Source organism: Octodon degus, unplaced genomic scaffold (assembly GCF_000260255.1).
Source record: "Octodon degus isolate 3935 unplaced genomic scaffold, OctDeg1.0 scaffold00176, whole genome shotgun sequence".
NCBI classification, from domain to species: Eukaryota; Metazoa; Chordata; class Mammalia; order Rodentia; family Octodontidae; genus Octodon; species Octodon degus.
This window is the reverse complement of record NW_004524752.1, coordinates 1,032,612-1,047,572: the sequence shown is the minus strand read 5'-3', so window position 1 is coordinate 1,047,572 and position 14,961 is coordinate 1,032,612. Positions and strand designations below refer to the sequence as shown.

General features: G+C 43.6%; 1 protein-coding gene across 3 annotated transcripts in view; it reads left to right on the top strand.

Moving 5' to 3' along the window:
• The window catches only part of Cacna1e (calcium voltage-gated channel subunit alpha1 E), a 325,607-nt gene extending 311,077 nt beyond the window's left edge, over positions 1–14,530 (top strand). The window contains exons 42-48 of one of the 3 annotated variants that reach the window (XM_004643427.1): positions 97–197; positions 464–570; positions 4,394–4,505; positions 7,491–7,619; positions 9,238–9,418; positions 11,235–11,425; positions 12,931–13,473. In XM_004643427.1, the coding sequence (XP_004643484.1) occupies positions 97–197; positions 464–570; positions 4,394–4,505; positions 7,491–7,619; positions 9,238–9,418; positions 11,235–11,425; positions 12,931–13,473 (1,364 nt within the window). Of the gene's footprint in view, positions 1–96; positions 198–463; positions 571–4,393; positions 4,506–7,490; positions 7,620–9,237; positions 9,419–11,234; positions 11,426–12,930 lie in introns of all 3 variants that reach the window. The other 2 variants (XM_004643428.3, XM_004643429.1) reach the window with 2 other exon arrangements.
• Positions 14,531–14,961: the final 431 nt, after the last annotated feature.

The following is a 14,961-nucleotide window of genomic DNA, read 5'->3' as shown; positions in this document are numbered from 1 at the left end:
TGCTCCTGAAAATAGATAACCTGGCTTGTGAGGTGTCCCTACTCCCTTCCACCTGCCTTCTCCTTGTTCACCACCAAGCCACATTTGTGTTTTTAGCCTCCGACCTGACTGTGGGCAAAATCTATGCAGCAATGATGATCATGGACTACTACAAACAGAGTAAAGTAAAGAAGCAGAGGCAGCAACTGGAGGAACAGGTGAAACCCAGTGACGGAGTGCTGTGGGTGGGGGACCACAAGGAGCCATATGGCCTCCAAGGGGCCAGGCCCTAGGTCCCTGAAGTACATTGTTCTTAAAGCAAGTGTGGTAGGGGTGCGGGAGCTTTCTAGTAACATGGAATAGAAACCAAGTAGATCAAAGACTAAGCTGGTCAAACAAGGTATTATTTGTGTTGAGAATCAAGTAAGGTCTATTTTCTCCACAGCAGGTGCCACACAGTGATGGTAATTCTCTTTTTCTGCAGAAAAATGCACCCATGTTCCAGCGTATGGAGCCCTCTTCTCTGCCTCAGGAGATCATTGCTAATGCCAAAGCCCTACCTTATCTCCAGCAGGACCCTGTTTCAGGCCTGTGAGTACAACCAAGGCTCCACAGCCCTCTTGCTTCATTCTGCCACCCAGGCCAGTGTGCAGACTCAGGAACTCATTGCCTGAAATTGCCCATAAAATTCTACTCTGAGATGAATGATTTTTCTCATGAGGTTGAATATCTCAAAAGGGTTATGGGTAAGAGAAAAGCAAACTAAGCATGTTTAGTATTTCAGCCAGCTTTACAAAAGTGATCACTGTGAAACAGCAGTAGAAAAAGGGTTTTTCACCTTTTGTTTTCATGTTCTAGCATCTTAGTGGTAGTTCTCTTGCGAAGAATAATCACCCGTCGAATTCTTGGTTAGCTCTTCCCTGTAGTTCTAGTGTTCTGCTTGAAGACAGAAGCTCCTTAATGGGTCCCACGACTGCTAAGTGCAAAATGGAAAAGAATCAGCAGTGACTGATTTTCTCCCTGAGCGTTATACTTGTAGAGATGCCATTACCTGATCTCACCTGATTCTTCTTATAGCAGCCATATACCCTGGAGTATAAAATGTCACCATTTTTACAAATCAAGAAATGGAAACTAGGAGGTTAAACAAGCTGCCTAAAGCTAGATAACTAGAAGAAAACAAGTTGGAATTTTCCGTCTAAATCAGCTTACACTGTGGGATTACTTGAGCTCCTCTTCCATGTTTTCCAATTCATTAATTCATTGATTTTACCAGTAAGGTCCACATGGCCTAAGCACTGTCTTGGGGACTATAGACACCAATAACCATGTTTAGAGACAGTGCCCATTGAGGCAGATTTGGACATAGAAATTGCAAGAGTGGCCTGGATTAGAGTGTGAAAGGGTAGGCTAAGGTGACCCCATGTAATGGAAGCCACTCACCTAGTTTTAGGTTTAAGGAGGATCTCCAAGAAAATAGCATGCAAGTGAGGCTCACAGGCAAGCTCTGAAAGGAAGGTGACAGAATCTGGTAAGTTTAAGGAACTTATATCTGTGTAGGATATTTGTAGGAACTTATACCTGTGTAGGATATACCTGTGCAGGACAGATTGGGAGATGGGTTGGAAGACTACATGGGCTGGGACTCAGAATGGCACTATAAGCAAGATAAAGCAGTTAGATGCTATCTTAGGACAATGAGGTTTTACGTTTCAGAGTGACATATCAGATTTGTGCTTTTCAAAATCGATTCATGAAATCTGTTTAGACTTAATGGATTGTGGGAGCAATTCTAGGGACAAGAATACTGTTTACTATGTCACTGCAATTGTATAAATGACAGTGGTCTGGACTAACAAGATAGAAATGAGAAGAGACAGGCACAAGAGATATGAATTGGATCTAATGATTGGTTGCCTGCATGGAGTGAAAAGGAAGGAAGACTCAGAGGTGACCCTCATGTCATAGCCTGAATTTGGGGGTGGTGCTGGTGGAGCAGCAGGCTGGTTTTTTCAGGACTGCGTATCTGGAATCATGCCTAGTACAGAGATTGTGCCTACCTAGTGCAAAGCCAGACACCAAGCAGCAGAGCTATGGGAAAGAAGGCAATTTCTTATTTTCAGTGATTTCATTAGTTATGATAAGTTGTAGAAAAAAATAAATTACCATGATATGGGTGGTTATAGGAGAGAAATCTGTCCAGTTGTGGGAATAAGAGACTTTTGAAGAAGGTGACTTTGGGGAAGAAATTTAAAATTACATGAAAAGAGCTTATGGAGGGCAGGGGAGTTGGAGAGAAGGATCCTGTTCCCTGGGAACACCCTGTTTTGAATTCTTGACCTCAGTGAAAGAGCCTGCATATTTAACAAACTAAAAAAGGCAAGTATGTGAAATTCTTGGAGTAAAAGGTAAAGTGATACCTGAGGAACTGGTGAGATGGGGTCAGATGGTGAGATAGCCATGTGCTGGATTCTGGACTTTATCCTAAAGACAATAAAAGACTGGCAGGGTTTCTAAAGTAGGATATCACTCTGGGTTCAAATTTTTTTCAACTCTTTGAAGTTGTTCAGTGATTCTAATAGTCTTATTAGCTTGTTTTGCATTGCTGTAACAAAATATATGAGACAGGATAATTTATAAAAAATAGAATTTGATTTTATTCTCATTTCTGGAGGCTGGGAAGCCCAAGAGCCTGGTAAGGGCCTTCTTACTGGATCCTTTTCTGGTACAGGGCATTGCTGAATGAGACCGCAGGCTTGCTGGCCCAGACCCCTCTGTCTTATAAAGCCACCACTGCCATTATGCCCCCCTGGACCTTATCAAATCATAAAGGCCTCACCTTCAAATTCCATTAACATTGTAACCTTAAGAATGGTTTCCAACACATGAACATTTTAGGAAACACATTCAAACCATAATGGGTCTTTTCCACTCACTAAAGATTCTATAGTTATTCTCTGTAGGAGAAAGGGGGTACCCCTTTCTTATACTGTATTTGCAACACTCATCTTATTCCCAGTTTTTAAGGAGAGATTGACATTAAAAAATTCATTTAAGTATCAGATGACTCTAGTAATTGTGGCAGTTCAACTAAAGCCCTCATAAGCAGCAAAAAGACAGATTGGGTAACTGGTATTTGCATCTTCCTCTGTGACATTAAATGAGACTGCACCTATAGATTATTATTATTATTATTATTATTATTGTAATGTATTTGGTACAGGGTCTCACTATGCAGCTTGGACACATAGTGATCCTCCGTTTTCAGCCTTCCCAGGGCTGGGATTACAGGCATGTGCTACCACGCCCAGTCTCATTGACTGGCTCAGCACCTCTGGGGCCAGGGCCAGCATGGCATGGGGTGCCAGGGATTGAACCCTGGTCCATGCACTTGCCTAAGTAGGCACTTAGTCCACTGAGCTATCTCACTGGTCCTGGATTATTTTTTAAGTAGCCAGCATTCTTTGTTCATTCTCCCTTTTTTTTTTTTTTTTATTGGATCCAGAGTCATACTCAGTAGACTCCACCATGAAATGGCTCTTTGTAGGCTGACACAGGGAGAGATTGTGTCACATCTCCTCCCAGATATGTCACCAGTTATATAATTGCTTCCTAGACTCTAGCCTGACTCTTGGCCTCTTTTTCTCCTACTAAGTCCAGTGGACCTGACCATCTAATAGTATCTAAAAGTACCAAATAGTGGTTTAATGATACTACACTGTGACAGCTCTCCATACTTTTATTTTAAGCCCTCTAAACATATGGCAGACTCCATGTTGGACCTATTGCCTCATCACCATTTTAAATTTTCTGCAACATTTAAATTTTCTCCAACATTTTAAATTTCTCTCTTCATCAACCCAGAGGTTTGCAACTCCTCAGCATCACCTCTGAAATCATTCCCCAGGTTGTAAACCAATAGATCCAATGTCTAGCCCAGGGTAGCCCTTCAGTAAATACTTATGGAGTTGAATTGGGTTGATTTTGTTTGGCCAGGAATATTGGCACATTAAAACCATATCTGAGGCTGTTTAGTAGTTAAATAAGCTGTTAGTTGCTTATACTATGGCATTTTCTTGTCCAATGGAAAACTCAACAGAAATAGGCTTACAATCTAGCATTGGTCTTCCCACTGGGCAAGGGTGAAAATGATGTCATTTGCCACAGATATGCTAGTCATCAGCAGAATGGCGAATGCCTAAAATGCAAGGTGAAAATCCCAGTTTCTCAACACTTACTTTTAGAGCTTCTGTTCAAGGTCAGCTACCTGCAAGTGAGCAGGCCAGCTGAGTGTAGAGGGTGCTACCCTTGCTGAGTGGAGGTCCGGTTTGGGATGGGAAGGGTGAAGGCAGCTATGGCATGACTATTTCTCTTGGTGACTCTCATTATCTCTGAATTTGACATTGCTTTTCAGGAGTGGCCGGAGTGGATACCCTTCCATGAGTCCACTCTCCCCTCAGGAAATATTCCAGTTGGCTTGTATGGACCCAGCCGATGATGGACAATTTCAGGAACAGCAATCTCTGGTGAATGAATGGGTTATGTGGCCTTGCAAATATTTCTTTGCTTTCTTCATTTTGCTCATTCTTATTTTCCAGTTTTACTGCACAGCCATCATTAGGCAGGACATCTTGTATACCACTTACCCTAGAAATGTTCTGTCTCCACCCCTTTCATAGCCCAGTTTCTCATGTTCTCTGAGAAAGTCTATTCTGAAGGTTGTACTGACCAAGAACCACTTCCCTTGTGCAATTTACTTATACCCATTCAGGCCACCCTTTCCGTTTCTTTCCTTGCACATCAAATGTAGGGCCAGAAGTCACATGTAAAATCTTTCCTTTGACAAGATGCTTTAAGATAAATCCCATAGAATGAGTAGCATCAACTGTGTAGCATAGTATACCAGCTGCCGCTTGTAGGGACACAGATTGGCTCCAGCCTGCCCTTCGTGACCTGCCTCTTCTAGCACTCAGTGGAAGCATCTGCTGCAGTGACTAACTGGCTGCTGGTAGGAACAGAAAACTACCGGCTTTGCTCTGTGTAGATTCCGACCATCTTCTGCAAAGTCACATACACTCTAACAGGGCCCTGAAGTCATTATCTGAACCCAAAATGAGTTTTTTTTTTAAATTAGCATAGCCAGTAAAATTTTGGAGAATTCTGTTAAGTCAAGTTAAAGCTTGAAAAAATGAGGGAAGATTAACGTTTTGGCTTTGCTAATAGAGTTAAAAATGTGATTCCTAAAGCTAATCTGCTTCACCATAATTCATACTTCAGTAGCCCTGAGCTCAAGTTTCTGCTCAAACTTAATTAGACCTGAGAAAGAAAAACTCAACCTATGCAAAAGTCTGTATAGATAACTAGTACTAAGTGAATTCCATATCACTTTGATTCATCTGTGGTTCTTCTGTCCCCTTCCTTTCCCTCACAGTCCCTCCCACTCCTACTATATACTCCAGAGGCATCCCAAATGGCTATTACAAAGTGTGTGTGGCCCACTTTGATAGGCCATGTGTGAGGGAATGGGTATCCCTGGGCTGGAGAGATAGCTCAGTGGCGCAGCACCTGCCTGACAAGTGCAAGGTCCTGAGTTTGATTCCCAGTAACCACCTAAAAGAGGGTAGTTCTTAGAGAGGGAAAACACTTTCATAGCTCAAACGGGAGTCGTGTCTCCTGTGATTGCTGAGGCAGAGAAGTATGTATGATTTTGTTGGGGAGAAAGCTAAGCCAGACACTGCTGGTGCATAACCAATTGCCTGAGGATGATCTTGGTGGGGTAGATTTCTTGGAATAATTCCCTGCCTTCCTCCTGAGGAACTTAGCACCAATGCCTAGGGACTAATAGCTACAGATAGTTTCATTCCTAAAAGGGCTTCTCTGAATTTTACAGCTTGTTTGCCTGGTGATGTGTCTGGTGAGAAAAAAAAAATCTCTATAATATGTTCTTTTTTCTCCCCAAGGAGACCTTGTATTACCTCCTCTTTTCTGCAGGTTCCCCAAGGCTGAGCTCTAATGCCAGGACTTTTTGGATATGTGTTCATCTTGTTGTCAGTGCTGGTGTCTATAATTTAGTTCAGGTCTCAGCTGTGCTACGTACTCACCATTGTGTACCTCTCCAGGTCCCTTAGGGTCCCTGCTCCACATCCCGAGGCGTGGCCATGATTTGTGTATGTGCATATGGAATGTGTGTCTCACGCCACCTTCGACACTTGTAGACTGCAGTGTTGTTACTTCGTCTGTTTGGAGTCACAACTGTGTGCCACATAAAGCATTGACTGCAAGCACTGTAACTCCTTCAAGCTCACACACCACATCCTGGGAAGGCTCTCTTCTCATGCACCTCAGAGCCACGCAGCTAAAGGGTCATGAAGGCTGAATGGGTTGTCCCAGATGACCTGTCCCTCAGGCAATGGCCTACTCATGCAATCATTTTTAGGGTATTATTTCCAAAATATAGCATAGCTATTTTCTAGTACAATCTCTAGATACCGAAGATACTCTTCATTTCTTTGTTGGGTGCACAGGTCTCAATCTCTGAGTCAGCTCTGTTGTTTATTATTTATTTTGGATACCTATCTTTGTAGAGTCTGTGCAACTTCCAAACTGGTATTGTTTAACAAGGAAAGTAACAAAGGAGGTTGGTGGAAACTTAGTTCACCATGCAACCTTCTAACAGGACACTGTCCAGTAGAGTAAACATGTAGTGCCTTTTAGCATATGAGATGTGATGATTTCAAATAAAATGTGAAGTATCTTATTAATTTTTGTATTTACTGTGATAATATTCAGATTTTTTGGGTTAAATAAAGTATGTTAGGAAAACTGTGGCTACTAGAAATTTTAAATTATGTAAGTGGTTTATATTACATTTCTATTGGACTGTGCAAATCAGGAATATCCTGACAGATGGCCACCCACAGCATGTTTGGATGATTTCAATAATTTAAAAAAAAACTCTTATCTAATAAAGTCATGCATCTTAAAGTTGGAGAAGATAAATTTGGTATCAGATAATACGTGACTTGCTTTATCATCTTGGTTCCTATTTAATAGATAAAAGCCTTCCTCACATTAAGATAACAAATCAGAAGGGCCAGGGAAATAGCTCAGCAGCATAAGCATTTGCCTGGCAAATGCAAGGTCCCAAGTTCGATCCCTGGTTAAAAAAAAATAATAATCAAATATTTAAATCTCAGAAAGTAAACTTCACATCTAAAATATGCTATTACTAACAATAATTATTTCATAAAGGAGTAATATATGAAGCACTGCTTAATAATAAAAAAGGTATTTGATAACAAAAGGTACCCTTTCAATTCCAGATAGTGCTTTCTCTTTGGGACATCTGGTATACCACACATGTCCTCAAAAACCTATACATATATACACATATACATGAGCCCCTGAAGATGCCAGTTCCCCTTTTAAGAGCCATTCTTGAGGAGGCAGAATCCTCCACTGGAGGTGAGAAGCAATGAGTTCCACAAGCTTGGCTGTGTGTTTATTTCCAGGAGCCAGAGGTTAGTGAATTAAAAAGCGTGCAGTCCTCTAACCATGGCATCTACCTTCCTTCGGATACCCAGGAGCATGCGGGATCTGGGAGGGCATCCTCTATGCCACGTCTGACTATGGATCCCCAGGTAAAAAGCAACCACCACTTACCTTACGCAGTGGCATCCTGGGCTTTTGTAGGTGGGTTACTCAATATTTTCAGGTGAGCCTTGGACTCTCACCATAAACCAACCCTGGCTTGTGGGCCTTCTGTGATAGAGTGAACTCCCCTACAGTGTGTTTACAGTGACTCTTTGACCTCAGTAGGTGAAATCAACACCATGCCATAACTCCCTCTCACTAGATTATGCATTCTCAAGACTGAACCAGCCAAGAAAGAATATTTTTCTAGGCTTTTATTCATATTTTCCTGTCCTTTTCTCTTTTTCTGGCTCCTCTAGCATTTATGCACTTATATATACACATAGCTCTATGTCAGAACTGTCTCAACCAATGCAGGCCACGCCTCATTTCTTTGTCTGTTTTCCTGGCTTCTTCTTCTTTTTTTTTTTTTTTTGTCTGTCTGTCTTACATCAGCTTCTGACAGAGACAAGTTTTTGTTGATCTGTTTTGACACCTGTGACAAATCCAAATGCCAGAGTTTACGGTGGGGCAGGGTACAATTCATCAATTGTACTGCAAAGGAGAGCACTGCAGACTTAGTAGTTAAATTGCAAGCTCTCCTGGGCTGTAGCATTGGTGGGCAGGGCCCTCCCAGGTGAGGGGGACATTAAAGACAAAGCTATGTATCTTTCGCAGTGTAGCCTTTCTGCCAGCTGCCCTCAAATCTTTCCAAGTAGCTTAGTATTTGCAGCAAGTCTTGACTGAGCCCCTATGGTAGATGGCTCTGTGGGACATTTGCATAGTGCCTGCCTGCGTTGTTTGGCTGTTCCCTGGTACACTCAGAGACTTTGCGTTCTTTTTCTTTTTAAAATTAATTTTAATGAGAAAAAAGATAAAATAGCAATGAAGCAGTTTCAAAACAGGTTAGTAGGACAGTTGCAATAATTAATACATTGCATATTGTTGTCTTCGTAGTAGTTATTCAGAGGATAAGATGTAAACATGATATCTTGTTTAAGCAATATTAGTACAAAGCTGTCTTCTTAGTGAACTAAGAGAAAGTAGCTGTATATCTATCTCATTTTGTATATACATATATATTTTTTCACTACAAAATGGTCTTTCATTTATATCCCCCTGTTTTGTTTTGTCAGAGATGTGTATTCCATTGTTGTTGGAAAAGCTGTATTTACAGAAGTGTTAAAAGGACTTTTTCATACTTAACACCATTTCAGATATTGTAGGTAATTTAACTCAGCAAAATATCCCAATATAATCCAATAGTCCATAATAGTTGTGGGTTATCAGCAGAGCTGGCAATTGATAGAAGTTGTAGTTAGCCTTTTACAGCTCAGCTTATTAATATGGCTTTACTTTTTATACCTTGTGGTTATACTTTTCTGCTGGATAGGTAAGACTAAATTAAAGCAAGACCCATTAGGCCAGTTTCAGTGACTATGTTAACACAATATGAAGACCCCTTTTAAATCAGGCTCTCTAGCTAGGGTCTGAGCACAGGATCTCAAAAGTGGTTACTACTTCCCAGCATTCGATTTTGCAGTTCTCAGAAGTCTTAGTCCCACCTCAGCACTTTTGGAAATAATTAATCCGCAACCTTTACTCCTCTGGGGCTCATATTTCTAGGTGGTGACAGACCCTAGCTCCATGAGACGTTCATTCTCTACCATTCGGGATAAGCGTTCAAATTCCTCGTGGTTGGAGGAATTCTCCATGGAGCGAAGCAGTGAAAACACGTACAAGTCTCGTCGCCGGAGTTACCACTCTTCCCTGCGGCTGTCAGCCCACAGGCTGAACTCAGACTCAGGTGAGGTGGTCTACAGGGTCTACCTCACTTCAGGCAACTGGCTAGGCAGTGCGCTCCTACCATGATGCACTTATTAGGGCAAAGCCTGATCATGACTAATAGAAACTAGATAAAGAGGAGGGTTTAAGAAAGTGAGCAAAGAACACTTTTTTACCACAAGGGTTTCTTACATTTGATTAATATCCTATAAAAGGTCTGGAACCTGTATTCATCACACATACTGACATAATTTCTTCCTTCTGGAATATAAAACTGATACAATCAATAGACTAGAGTCTTCAGGTAGCCTTCTTCAAAACCATTGAGATTTCTTTTAGTGGTCCCTTGGGAGGGGGTACTGAGCTCCTGCCACCAACTTACTACACTTCAACCCAATTAGTATTTTTCTTGGTATACTCAGGTTTCATCTAAGCTTTTTTTATAACAAAAAAGGGTTATAGTGATGTAAACTTTTTTTAAAAAAAGGGTAGAAAACCAGTAGTCTGTTTCAACCTATTTCACCAGATGGAGGAATCAAAGTTAAAGATCAGTGTTTTGCCCCGTAGTATAAGACTAGTAAATGATAGAGCCAGAACTGGAAGATTGTTTAACTTCAGTCCTGTCATTCTCACCGCTGAATTACATTAAGGATGCCATTATTCTCTGCAAAACTTTCATATTTCCTTTCTGCTTCGTGTCATCTTTCCTCCCCAAGCCTACACACCCATGCATAGGTCAGAGAGGTCTGAGCCACATGCCTGGCAAGGAGTCTAACTTTATTGTGTCTAACATAAATGGAAGAGACCAAATCACATTCTTTGACATGCATATCTTTTTAGGGGCAACTTGCAGACTCACCTGCTCACAAAGGGGTGATTTTCTAGCTTTGCTCTCCCACTTTCCTTCTGGATCATCTGCTGACAAGATTCTTGGAAAAGTCACAACAATCTAGGAATCTGTCTTAGTTCAGGCTCCTATAAAAAATTACCATAGCCCAGGTGGTTTAAGTAACAAACGTGTATTTGTCACAGTTGTAGAGGCTGAGAAATCAAAGTTCTTTTTTTTTAAAAAAAAATTAATTTAATTTTCTCATTAACTTTATTGAAGATCAATAATTATATAGCATATTAAAAATTGTAGACAAATATTGAAATGTGAAAGTTATAAGATGTAGACAGAGTGAATTTTAGAGGAATATTTCTGAGATGAATCCATAGCATGGGATTAATAATAGATTGCACATTGTACATAAATTATTTACAAACTTAAATGAATATAATAGCAAAAATCATCCAAAATAAAAATGAAGAAGAAAGAATTTACAGATAAGTCAATATAATAGTTCACTCTGTGCCCAAATTAAGGAACTTATATTCATAATGATTTTTTTCTTTATAATGTTTTGGACAATTTCATTTTTGTATATCTTGGTATGATTTTATTCAAATTCTTGTTCAAAAGTTTAATTTTTCTGAGAAATCAAAGTTCTTAGGAACAAAAGACCTGCTGTCTGCTGAAATCTCTCTTCCTTGTGTGTAGATGGTCATCTTCTTAGCATATTCTTCCATGATGGAGAGCAGAGGTGAAGCCAGCTCTCATCTCTGGACCTTTATCTCATCCTAAGGGCTCCACCCTCACACCCTACTATCTCCAAGAGGCCTCCTCTCCTAACACCATTTGAGTCAGAATTGAGATTCCATACTGAGTTTTGCAGAACACACACACATTCAGTTCATAAGAGGGCCTAGTCCCAAGTCGGGGTGCCATACTCGGTTAGTTTGCCTTCAGCAACCAGAGGTAGCTGAGTTATAAACAGTTGTTTTATCATCTCTCACAGGCCACAAGTCAGACACCCATCGCTCAGGGGGCAGGGAGCGAGGACGGTCCAAAGAGCGAAAGCATCTTCTTTCTCCTGATGTCTCCCGTTGTAATTCTGAGGAGCGAGGGACTCAGGCCGACTGGGACTCCCCAGAGCGCCATCAGTCCAGGTCACCCAGTGAAGGCAGATCACAGACGCCTACCAGACAGGTGAGCGTGGAGAAGTTGTTGAACCTCCTACGTCGGACAGGAAAGAAAGGATTGGGACATGGGCGGCAGAGCATGGGTATCCCACATCCTTATTTGAACATCTTCAAAGAGCCAGATTTCAGAAGAACATAGACCCAGTGGACAGAGAGGTTAACTGCTCTCTGCTTACAAATTCAAAAGTGATATAAACTCACAGAAACCCAGATGTTTTCCCCCACAGAAAGGTGATTGAGTCCTGAAGTCATTCCATTCTAGTCCACAGAATCCAGGAGTACAAATCCACCCAGAGTTGATAGGAAAGGATGGTCCTTTAGCCAGAAAACTTTGTCTCTTATGATCCTCAGTGTTAGCGGGGATGGTAATTCACAGTCTGAACAATTCCACGTGGTTCACCTGCTGTCCAGCTATCCCAAGAGAAGCAGCATGTCTGTCCTACATTAGCCTCCTGTGTAGCTGGAATTACAGGCATGCACCTTTAGACGCAGGTCTCCTAGCCTTTTGCTGAAACCCCACCCAATGCCTAAGAAATACCAATCTTATGAAAGTGTTCCTCAGCCCAGTGTTACCACTCACTTCTAGCCCTACTCAGGGTTCTGTCTCAGATGGGGAGAACCACTCAGAAGAAATGTTCAGCTGGGAAAAGCAGGAGTTGCTAAGGCAGAGTATTAGAGAAGTAGGGGGTGAAGAAGTTCATCATTTAGGCCAGCCATTACTACAGAACAGAAGCTCCTACAGAGCTTTCTGTCACTACATTCCCAGAACCTCAAAGATTCTAGTTGAAGATGAGAACTAGAAATCTGCATTAGAAAGTATCCCCACCTGGAAAGTTCTGAGAAGTAATTCACAGGTCATATACACCCCGAGAAATATTGTCTTGGAGTCTGCTTATCAGTGCCTGGGCTCAGGTACCCTTGCAACTAGGTGAGCAAGTCAAATGAGGCCTGATCCAACAAATAAGTGTTGGGATAGAGGCTGAGGTCTGCAAGCCCCTGAAGACAGAGAGGCAAAAGATAAGATGAAAGAAGAATATCACAGTTCCCTGAGAACCCCCTTAGAACCTCCTTCCCCAAGGTTCCTAGAGAGAGCAACTCTGGATCATTAATGATGCTCCACCTTTCATAGGTTTATCTTTCACTAAAGTTTATTTATTTCAGTGTCCCACGTATTATGGACATAGAGCTTCCAAATCATTTGTCCCAAGTAGCCAAAGCGGCAGCTAGTAGCTCATGAGAGATGCAAAACCTCAGGGCTTCCTCTGGACCTGCATGAGGTACAGAGGTGCATCTGCATGTGGAAAGAGGAGGTGTCCTGCTCTGGATGGTGTGACTCCTCAGTCTCCTTTGATCCCTGTTTCCCAGGGGGATGTGTCTAGTCCATGGGGCTCCCTCTCAGGCTTCCTCTCTAGGACTCCAAGGGCACTTTATAGAAGGGGTCAGGTATCTTAACAGGCCACATGGAGCTCATGCAAGAACAGTCTCACCTTCCATGTTTCTGCTGCTGTACAGGGAACAGGCTCCCTGAGTGAGAGCTCCATCCCCTCCGTTTCGGACACCAGCACCCCAAGAAGAAGCCGTCGGCAGCTCCCACCTGTCCCACCAAAGCCTCGGCCCCTCCTTTCCTACAGTTCCCTACTGCGACACGCTGGCAGCATCTCTCCACCAGCTGATGGAAGTGAGGGTGGATCCCCTCTGACCTCCCAAGCTCTGGAGAGCAACAGTGCTTGCCTGACCGAGTCTTCCAACTCCCCTCATCCCCAGCAGGGCCAGCATTCTTCCCCACAGCGCTATATCTCCGAGCCCTACCTGGCCCTGCATGAAGACTCCCACGCCTCAGACTGTGGCGAGGAGGAGACGCTCACCTTCGAAGCGGCGGTGGCTACCAGCCTGGGCCGGTCCAACACCATCGGCTCAGCCCCACCCCTGCGGCACAGCTGGCAGATGCCCAATGGGCACTATCGGCGACGGAGGCGTGGGGGGCCTGGGCCTGGCATGATGTGTGGAGCTGTCAGTGACCTTCTGAGTGACACAGAAGAAGACGACAAGTGCTAGAGGCTGCTACCCCCTCCGATGCATGCTTTTCTCTCACAGGGAGGAAACCAAGACCGAATTGGGAAGCCAGTGCGGCCCGGGGGGGAGGAAGAGGGAGGAGGAGGATGGAAGGACTCCATGCATTATCAGAGAAGAGGAAGCCAAGGACATATGGAAAACCAGTCAAAGCCACCAAATTGCTTTATTTCCCTTTGCAAGACAGGCACTGCCATAGTTCTGCCTCTTTGCTGGGGAAAGAAAACACAAGAATCTGGAGGGTTATTCCCGTGGGAGAAGGGACACAAGGGTGGCTTGCCTTCCCTGGCACCTTGCCACTTTTCTATAACCTGTGGAGGGATCTGGCTGGCCTGGGTCTGTACACATTGCCTTGAGCAGCCTGGAAGACATTCTGGCTTTTACCTGGGAACAGTGGAGACTTGACTGTTGGAGAGCAATCTCCTCCCCACCGGCTCTCTCCCAAGATCAGCCAACACCACTGCTACCAGGGCAAATGCAGTAGCATCTCGTGTGTTATTCTGTGGCTTGCAGCCCCTAAAGAAGTACAAGCTAAGGCAGAAGTGGTGGGCACCAAGAGTGGGAGGCAAGGAAGGAGGAAAGGGCTGAAATGGAAGGAGTCAAGGTGCAGTGGCCACAGCAGCAAGGGCTGGTCTTGGTGAGAAAAGCCATAGTCCAGAAGCCAAGCCATGGAGGTGGGAGCCAAAGAAACAGAACAGGAGGTGCTGGTGGGTACAGTCCCGGATCCTGCACCCTCATAGTACTATAGTAGCTAGGATGGGTAAAGGCACACCCCAGGGCCCACAGAGGTGCCTGCGGCTCAGGTAAGATCAACCAACACCTCTGAGCAGGGCACCAACCCACAGAGTCACAGTGCGGGAAGCCTATGTTGTTCCCAGCATTGGCCTGTTAGATGCTGGTCATGGGACAACTCCAAGAGTAGGGGTAATCTGAGGAACTCAAATAGAATCCACTTTCCACCCAGAACAGAAGTAACTCAGTGTTGGTGGCAGCACTGTGTTGGTACTAGCACATTCTGGCTGAAGATGAGCCACACTCTGGGCTGGAGGTAGTGGGTCCCCCATGTAGCAGCCAAGTTAGTGTTGAGCTCAGCTCAGCGAGGCCATGAGCCTGAGGCTCAGCCTTTCCTGCCACTCCTCTGTGAGCACATGCGTTTTAAGGGGCAACCCCCAACGAACAAAGTTTTATAAAGATGGGAAAGGCTGGTACAGAGACCCTTCAGGGAGGGTGAATCTGAGTTGCCTGAGGACCTCCCATGATGGAGGAGCCTTGGTTCCACAGTGTCTGCAGCTGACAGGACAGGGTGATAAGGACACTTAAGATGATTAGTAAACATACCTCAGCCTCAAGCTAGGCTGCTCCTTCTAGCAAAGCAGGCTCTGACAGGGCTCATTTGTCCTTAAACATTCCCTGCTCCAGGACTGGGCTTCACCCCTCCCAAGAGGAAAAGCTGGGCAGAAGACAGAAGCCTCA